The 9,678-nt window shown below is 38.9% G+C and overlaps 1 protein-coding gene across 2 annotated transcripts; it reads right to left on the reverse strand.

Annotated features, from left to right (window-relative positions):
* Positions 1-1,006: 1,006 nt before the first annotated feature.
* On the reverse strand, positions 1,007-8,875 carry LOC149844610 (putative prolyl 4-hydroxylase 3). 2 transcript variants are annotated; one of them, XM_089997263.1, is made up of 7 exons: positions 8,828-8,875; positions 5,701-5,794; positions 5,252-5,349; positions 3,714-3,811; positions 2,321-2,450; positions 1,499-1,686; positions 1,007-1,288 (listed from the first exon to the last, which is right to left on the reverse strand). In XM_089997263.1, exons 1-7 carry the CDS (start codon positions 8,839-8,841, stop codon positions 1,200-1,202), a joined length of 711 nt encoding a protein of 236 aa, XP_089853389.1. In that variant the 5' UTR covers positions 8,842-8,875; the 3' UTR covers positions 1,007-1,199. The 2 variants fall into 2 exon arrangements, with proteins under 2 accessions (XP_089853389.1, XP_089853390.1); XM_089997264.1 differs by having other exon boundaries at positions 1,494-1,686.
* Between the last annotated feature and the right edge of the window lie 803 nt (positions 8,876-9,678).

The raw sequence follows: 9,678 nt of genomic DNA on the forward strand, positions 1-9,678 counted from the left end.
ATCAGCATTTTTATGCCCATACCTAGAAATTAGAATTCAGGGTAATTCGATACGAACCTGACCCATTGACAACCCTAAGGGAATGAGCACCGGAGAACAATGCCAAAATATTTATACATCTCAATCAATTTTATTAGACCGGAAGGACTTCCTTGGGCAGTGTAATGACCGAGAGAACACTCTTAAAAAATTAAATTTTAAGATGCAACCCACTTCTGCAGAAATTGTAAGGCCTACTTACCTAAGACAAAAATGGTAGACTAGGTTTCCTAACTCTATAGGTTCTAGAACCATCAAGCTATTGGTCGTAGCAAGTTGTGATATACCATCAGCTCACTCGAGTCTTTATCATCTACCCTCTCCAAAGTAGCATCGGGTTGCATCAACCTTATCAATTTTGTGTTTATAATATTATTGTACTTGTCTCATTAAGCAACCCAGGCTTTGAGAGGGTATGCAAAAAACTAGACTTCATGGTAAGAACACCAACTATTATTTTAATGATACATTATGATCACCCATTCAATGTACTCGTGGTGTCGGAACACCAATAAGGTTCGAAACTAAGCCCCGGTACAAACCCAGCTGGGCCTTAATTTCTATTTATGTTCATGCACTTATTCATTATTACTACCTTAGGCACACGAAAAGTACCCATCGATCCAATTCAATTACATACTCAGCTTGTGGGCGAAGACACAAGTGCACTCAGGAACAATATTGGCAAGACACACAAACATAGTCTCAAGTTCTTGTGTGGCTTCTACTGAACACATTTTGCTCATCTTTGAGCTTTTGCATAATCATAATTGGAACTACCATAGCTTTGGTTTGATTGTGGTCCATCTCAACTTATCCAAAAACTAATAAGGTATAAAAGCACTTACCCTAGTAGTTGAAAGTGCGGGAGCCCCTAAAAGGCCTAGTTGTGCGGCTGGGACTGGTCAGTCTAGTCAAGATTCAGGAAACAAAATAAGGTTAAGAAAAGCAAAAAAATTACAATAAATTACTCATTCTGAAATTAATCAATAACTTGATTATGAATAAAGTGTAACACAAAATAACACTTCATAAAATTGTCATCTTGCATAAATACTTGAAAACTGCAAGACAAAACAAATATGTATATTTGCACTTTATTTGATAAAATTTCTAGTGAAAAAATTGTTCTACAAACTTCAAATCTGGATGAAACATTTTTATAGCCAAGTCCTATATTGATTGTGAGGACCCATCCGCATCCATTTCGTTGCTGACCACTTATCTCCCTTAATGACAGGACAACCACCTGCTTAAAACAAAAAATACAAGTCATTATAAATTAAAGAGAGCACCATTAGACCATACAAAATAGCTTTTAGACTTGATTGCTTCAAAAGATAATGTATCAGGCATGCCTTGAGGTATATCAAATCTACATCATCTACTGACTATTGCACTGAAGAGCAGATCTTCAATAACATAATGATGATTTATTGAGTTCAGAACAAGACCTAACCATGCAAACTTAATTGATCTAATGATGCATCTGGATGCATGCTCCAAAAAAGTAGAGCATCTCCTCTTCGCGGTCTAACAGAAATCCCACGTTTTGCACATTCAGACAGCTCATCCCACCATGGAACAGTGCTGCTGTTCACTAAGGATTTAGGAAACACAGTCTCACCACCTTTTTCAACATTTGAACTGCATCATGTGAAATCAAATATTCATTCATTAGAACAAAGAAATGCAATATGAATAGTTTTGCTCTGTGTGTGTGTATGAAGAGAGAGAGAGAGAGAGAGAGAGAGAGAGAGAGAGAGAGAGCGTCCAACCAAAGGAAGGTCTGAAATCCACGACTAATGATGGTCAGATGGTGTTTCTTCTCTAACATTGAGTTTTTCATTGATTGGACTTTTATCGTTTATCTACTTAGCAACGTGTTTTAAATTATATTTTTTGATATTTAGATGTTATTTTTAAAATGCTAAATGTTAACAGCTCACAGTACTTTGTATTGTAAAGCTTTAAATGCACTGCCAGCCATTGATTTTTCATATTTTGAAAAACATGTAGATGTTAAAACTTCATGTAAAGCACATTTTTTTTCTAAATAATTTATAAAGAACAAATATATAAGATCTAATCGATAAAAAACTCAAACATTGGAGATGAGACATCCGATCATAAAGACCTTTGGTTGAACGGTCTGCCTTCCTCTTATATATATATATATATATATATATATATATATATATATATATATATATATATATATATATATATATATATATATATGTTGTTATATTGTGAGAGAGAGAGAGGGAGATATGCATACAGATACATAAGCATTGTTGCTACACGTTGGCCACCAGTCAAAGTATTGCCTTTGTGAAAAGAGAAATCGTAGTGGTGATCATACTTCTGTCCAACTTCATAGTGAAGAATTTGAAGCCCCTCGCCGTGTTCTATAATAGAAAAACCATATATCTTCCACAAGTCATAATACTATACATGCAAACAATGATACTAAAACTCTTTCATATGAAAGCCTAAAAGGAAAAAGATTCAGCTTTGCCTCATCACTCAAATTCTATAGTTTGATAAATCAAGAACTCAAGCTCTTGAAGCCAGACCATATTGCACAGAACCTATGTTGGACAAAGCATGTGAATTATAGCAAGTCTTCGGCATGGTGGATTTAAAAAACAGAAAAAAGAAACTAGCAAAGGTTCTTTATGAAGATCTATAAGGATCTACAGTTCTACATATCCTAGATATGAATGTCTTGTAAGTCCTTTTGGTGCCACATACTTGGGAAATTATTAGGATAAGCATTTCCTAAAAGATGTGTATACTTTAAAGCAAACTCCATATAAAATTTTATGACATTAGACCAAGCTATGACTTGGGAAGGACACATCAAAAGTTTCTGGTAACTGCCCAATATTTGCTTATTAATCCTCATCTACTATCAGGGCACTGTAGATCATGTATCAGAGAAAACATCTGTAATCCAAAATTTTCAAACAAATTATAATGATCCTGGACTTCTTGAAGTTTGTCTTTTACCCCCTAAAGACGGCTTATTGCCACAAATGTTCTCAAACAGCCAAAGTATAGTCCACACATCTTTGATCAAATCTCCTGATTATATGGTGCAGCTACTTTGCCACTTTCCATATGTTAAGGCATGTTTGCACTTTACAACGCCCTGTGATTCTTGGATTTTCTCGGCTTACTGTCATTCCAAATCAAAATCATAGAGCTTTCTCAAGTTTAGTAAAACATAAGAAAGTGCAAGTTGTGATTGTGATTCACTTGAAAATGCTTCTCTCTCAAATTTTGTGGAAGTTGGTAACAAGACTGACCGTGTGACCAACAATCACAGTTTTTTTATTCTCATCTGTGAATGTTCATCCCACCCATGGCCGAAGAAAACTTGCCGAAATCATGCTCTTTATATAAAGAAATCAACCACATATACAAACTCATGGCAACTGCCATGTAGTTCAGAAATACCACCTAAATGCTGTAAATCAAGCTTCAATTAAAGTCCAATAAGAATCAGATAAACTGATTAAGTGCCCAAGTTAAATATTTGGTATCTAGCAAAACAAAGGAGAGCAGTTTCATGTATACATTTTGCACAGATAGTTGATCTTAGCATATTTCCATATCACCAACAAATTTAAAAAGCAGCAGTCAGGTAGAGGATTTTGTTTACATACCAACAGGTACAAATGAGACATCTGCAATCCTTTTTTCAATTCCACTAACGATCTCGTCGTGTCCTCTAATTAGAAACATGCCGGTGCTGGTGCGGGCACTGCAGCTCATGAATGACAGTAAATATGAGCCAATAAGCAGCCATTCTACTTAAGGAACACTTTAACAGTCAGTGGCGTAGCTAGGATTCATGTGTGTGTGTGTGTGTGTGTAGGGATGGCAGTGGACCGGGGCGGGGCGGGGGACAAGGTCTCCACCCCCGCCCCGTCTCTAAAATGTAACCTTCATCCCCGGTCCACCCCCGTGACGGGGAAGACTTTGGACCTCCACCCTCGCCCCATCTCAACATTCTAATCCTCGTCCCCGCCCCACCCTGCCCTTGTGAGCAATAGTCACACGTTACTTTTCAAGTATGAATTGTTTTTTTCATTTACTTTTCGAGATATGCTTCCACAGAAAAGTTAGGAGCCTACCCGTGAGCAAGCAGAGGCTTTCAGGGAGTTTTCGCACACCTGACCTCGCAGACATGTTCAGCATAGTCGATTTGACAAAAAACGATACTTGGATCGCATTTTTTGCTGAAAATTTCAGATTGAATATTGTAGACTATCGATTTTCAAACCTTATAAAAACCTACCCTCGTCTGACTTCTTCTCAAAAGGGCTCAATGAAACAGTTGCAATAGGGCAAAGAGGGCGAACGCGCAGAGCGTTTAAATCATCAAAGCAGGAAAAGAAAAAAAAAAGAGGGAGGAGATGGCACCACAGAGGAGGCTCACGGCAGTGGCACAAGGCAGCGGCAGAGATGGAAGGAGGGAGAGATGGTGTCGGCCAACAGTGGTCGGTGTCGGCAAAAGGTGGTCGGCGACGGCCCGGCTCCAACGATAATGCAGATGAGATGGGGAAGGGGAAGAGAGGCGACGGCTCGGCGGCTCCAGGGTTAGAAACTTAGGGAGTTAGGGTTAGTAAACATTAAGAGAAAAATATAAAGGGTTGGGGGCGGGGGAACGTGCCAGTCCATCCCCCGCCTCCATCCCCGCACGGGGATGAATTTTAACCTTCATCCCCGCCTCCATCCCCGTTTCATGCCCTCCATCCCCGGTCCAAACGGGGCGAGGCGGGGCCCCGCTTTCCCCCAGTCCACTGCCATCCCTATGTGTGTGTGGGGGGGGGGGGGGGGGGGGGGGCAAACAGGGTGTAGCAAAAAAAAATAATTTGTGTGATAGTCGGGGGCAGCGCCCCTGATTTTTTTTTTTGAGATAAAAAAAATGGCTACAATTATTAATAAAAATCTATTTCATATGGACGAATCAAACTATTTGCTGCAGTCAGGGCTGGGCTAGGACTGGGCTGGGCTACAAAAATGGATAAAAATCTATTTCATATGGAATCAGGACTCGGCTTTAAAAAAAAAAAATTAACTGTTTCTGGAGGCAGGACTGGGATACAGCCCAGTCCTGCCCCCCCTCCAGCTACGCCTTTGTTAACAGTTGATTATTCAGAGAGATGTAAATTAATGAGGGAAAGAAAGAAGAAACAACCTACTAGCTATACTTCCACCAGTTCTGCTGTCCACAACCGAAGACTTCTGCATGTGAGGCTTAGCAAGATTTATCAAATGCTTACACTCTTCTGCTGACTGCAATAAGACTACAATGTCAAAACTGAGAAACACACTACTCTTACAATCATGAGTCCTGAAGACTCTGTTTTCTCTTCTCCTGTTGTTTCTAACTGATCATGGTCAATCAAGAACCACAGATCCAAATTCAAAATTACTGAACAGAGATCCATCAAGTAGAAGAACTGCAAGCATGTAAATATCAACTGACTGAGGAACAATACATTCAGAAACTAATGCAACAAAAATCTCTGTATTAAAGATTAAAAAGGAAAATTCAGAAACTAAAACCCATGTCTCTAACAATTCTTAGTGAATTTGGCACACTCTAAATCTCAATGAATCAGGAGATAAGACCTATGTAAGCACCAGAAAATTATGATAGAGAAATGCTCTGGGTTCCCAAGAAAGTATCTCCATCCACTGCTTTCGCCCATCAGGCCCATCAACACCATAATTCAAACTGCAGAATTCAAAAGCAATAAGTCATTAAAACCAAGTTAAAAAGATTCATATTTTATAATTACCTAAACCAAAAAAGATTAGAAGAACCCTGAGCTAAGAAAGTTCATTAGCTAAACTAAGGGAAGGATACCAACAAGCCAAAAATGAGAAAGAAAGAAAGATTCAATCTCATAACGAGGAAAGGGGTGAATATACTTTTCGTAATTCTCCTCTATGTCGATTTCGTCATTGGTTGAGATTCGTTCCTCTTCAATGGGAGGGCCATCACTGATGGGCAACGAAACGATACGCAATGCGAGGAGAACAAGGAGGAACAGAGGGAGCATGAAAAGGATGAACAATACCAGGGTCCAGTTTGGTCTGGCCCCTGTTTTCCTTGAATGCCTCCCACTTCTCACCATTCTCTCTCTCTCTCTCAAAAGAATAGGAAAACAGAAGATGATACAATTAAACTGATGGAAATGTAACTGGTTTCCTCTCTCTCTCTCAAGAAGAGGAAAGAGAAGATGATAGAATTAAACTGATGGAAGTGTTACTGGTTTTCTTTGTTCTTGCCATCTCTCTCTCCAGAAGGACAAAAGAGAAGATGGGAGCAATCAAGTGTTATGGAAACGTAACAAGTTTCCTTCATCTTGCCAATGCTCTCTCTCTCTCTCCGGAAGGACGGGAGCAATTAAAACATACGGAAGTGTAACAGACTAACAGGTCCTCTCGATCCCGGCAAATGAAGGATGTTGATGACACGCAGGGAGGTTACCTCCCTTTCCCTCATTACTTTATCCAGTAAGTTATGAAGTTTCATTTTTCACGCAGTTAATAATATATATGCAGAGTGTTCTGTTTACTTCTGTAGGATAGATTTGAATGTTGTCGGGGTCTAAAACTGACATAATTAAAACTGCTTTACTGCACAATTAACGCATTGCTCAGAGCCTGTAACTCATACACCAGGATTCATTTCTGCAACCTGTGGATGTCTTCCAAAGAATTTGGTAGACCCCTTTTGATTCTGTTAAGAGGCCATTTATTTAGCTCCAGCTTTTGAATTTTAAGGAAACTGTATTTTTGTCATTAGCGGCAGGATGTTTCCTCAAACAAACATGTATTTTGATATTTGGAGTGAATGATAGGGTCACTATGAACCTGTTTTGTTTCATGCAGTTTATATAAAAAATAACCAAGTTGGCACCCCTTTATTTCTCTTTTCTCACCTTGGGTGAAACAAAAATCCATGCATCATGGCTGAAAAATAACGGAAAAATAACATGCTGGTACAGGTGTTCTCTAGTTTTTTCCACTACCTTCATACGAAGAAATCTCATAAATAAAGTAGATGGCCGGACCTTTTTTTATAAATCTGTGTCCGTTTTCATGAAAGACTTCTCTTGCTTGGGAACAAACAAACGACCCCCAGGTCTTGTGCCTTCTTTTGGGTGTTTGATAATTCTTCTTCTCTGAATATTATAAGATAAAATTGATAGAGAACGACGACTCAACACATCATTGATAGATTGAAGAAACAAAAAACGAGAAGAAAGAAGAAAATCAATCACATAGAACAAGAATTTTATGTGGTTCGGTAATAATTGTCTACGTCCATGGCCACACTGAGATTCTTTATTATTACGAGAAAATACACAGGCTCACGCATTATAAAAGACGGATTGCTTTTTTTTTAATACAAGAAATCTAAGACAACTTATTGGATAAAATTACAAAACTATCTTCTAAATTATTTTATCAAAATAGAAATCAGGCTTCACACTCCAACAAAAATCGTCCCATACATTAGCCTCATTCAATATAAAGTGGTTCCATGAATTTCAAGATTAGTTTTTTGAGAAATAACAATATCAAGGTTTGTTGGTGATATTGAATGTTGGTACACTGGTTAACATCCACTAGAGACCGTGAATTAACAAGTTTACTACGGTTCCTTTTGGGAGCAGTGTTGTGTTTGTTTGGCAGCAGTGGTGCTAGAACACTGCATTAGAAATGGAATAGGCAATCCCAACACCACATTTGAACACCATCCACAAGAGGATGTTTTTGAATAATCCACTCTCAACACTAAGATTTTGAGAGCGTAGCTGTCACTACCATTAACAAATTATAAAATTTCATGATATACTTTGTGTGTACGTGTGTGGGTGTGCAACATGGAAACTAGAGCAATCTTATGCAAATTTAATATGTTCTATAAATTTTTTAAAAATGACATTGAAACATTTGCAGTTATTAATGCCATTTAAATTCTTTACTTGGATTAAAAGATATTATGTGCATTTAGGAACATAAAGTGACATTTATTGCATTTAGGAAGAGAGAGAGAGAGAGAGAGTTTGTACCCATAACGTGACCCGTATCAATAGGTTGAGTTTTCAATAGGTTGGTTAGGCATGGATCTGAGCTAGAGTTTTCAATAGGTTGAGTTTGATCTGGACCCGACCCGTATCAAACCCAATAAGGTAAAGGTGATAAATAAAAAGGTCTGATTAGAATCCAAGTTGAATCCAAAGGGTCTAATTAATATATGGAGCCAGGTATGGTTTGTGAAATTTCATACCAAATCCGGGACCAACCTGAGTTTCGACTAAGATCCACAAATTTTCAATGTAAAATAAAACACAAAATACTGTTTTACCAAGTATGGTTTGAGTCTGATTCATATAATCCTTATAAGATTCGGGTATGGTTTCTCTTATGGTGGGTCTGATTGAACCCGGGTCTAGACCCAGTACCATCATCTCAAATCAGGTCTGATCGAGTCTGGTTTCACCTGGGTCCAAACCAAACCGGACCCGTTGACACCCCTAATCAGAGCCCTTCTGGCCTGAAACATGGACAGTTAAAAAAAAGTATAGACCCATTGCCCAGGTACCCCTTGGGTGTCATTTCAGCTGGACCCTTTTGTTACAGAAATCAAGCTCTAGTTAGGGTATCCCATGCCTGAGTCCATACCTGATCTGGGTATCACTCAGTGACTCACTTCAAGGACAAATGCTTGGTCAAATAAATTAATTCAAGGCACCTTAGGAATCTCATGTCTTTTGTTTTTTCTAGGTCAAGGGGGGTTTCACTGGCTGCACATTGGCAGGCCTCCAGTTCATAAAACCTTTGACATCCCCTGCCTGCAACCCCCCCCCCCCATATGCTGCAAATGGGTTGGATCCAGGAAGAGGAACTTGCAAAATTTGGCTGTCCCAAATCCAAACCGATCTGACTCACGAATGTATTTTGGGATGTGAAACCCAACCCGCTTGCATCCCTACTCCCACCCCTCCACGCTTGTAATGTCCCATCAATTTGGTAACTTTCACAAGTAGCCCTTACCAGATGAGTGGAGCCCCTGTAAGCAAGAGAGGATCACAGGTGCTTTGGATGTCATTCATCTTAAAAATGAATACCCATCAAAACAATGAACAAGCTTATTGTGATCCGTTCATTTTAAATCATTTCGATGTCGTTCATCCTAAAAAAGAGTGGACCCCATCCAAGTGATGGGCATCCCATTTGTAGAGGTTTTGGATGCCATATATCTTAAGATCAACAGAATCCAGAGGTGCTCTGACAGAATACCTATCCCATCTCCTTATAGTCAATCTCATATCTTTTTGGTATTATGAGAAAGAAAATAAGGGTTATTGTAAAAGAAAAGTTATTCTTTGGACGTTAATGGCTTCTTCGAACAACTTCAGGTTACACCAAGGTTCTCTAGTCCTACTTTGTCATGTGGAGCATAGCATGTATTGGTGAGTTGAGTTGAGCTGAGCCACATTTTGCTTGGATGCCCTTTTGTTAACTCATGCACAAGCTTTGTCCTGACAGCCAAGCTTGATCTAAGGTTGGTTGTAGGGCTGGTAAATAAACTGAACAGCTCAT

Source organism: Nuphar pumila, chromosome 2, assembly GCF_984573655.1.
Source record: "Nuphar pumila chromosome 2, dmNupPumi1.hap1.1, whole genome shotgun sequence".
NCBI lineage: Eukaryota > Viridiplantae > Streptophyta > Magnoliopsida > Nymphaeales > Nymphaeaceae > Nuphar > Nuphar pumila.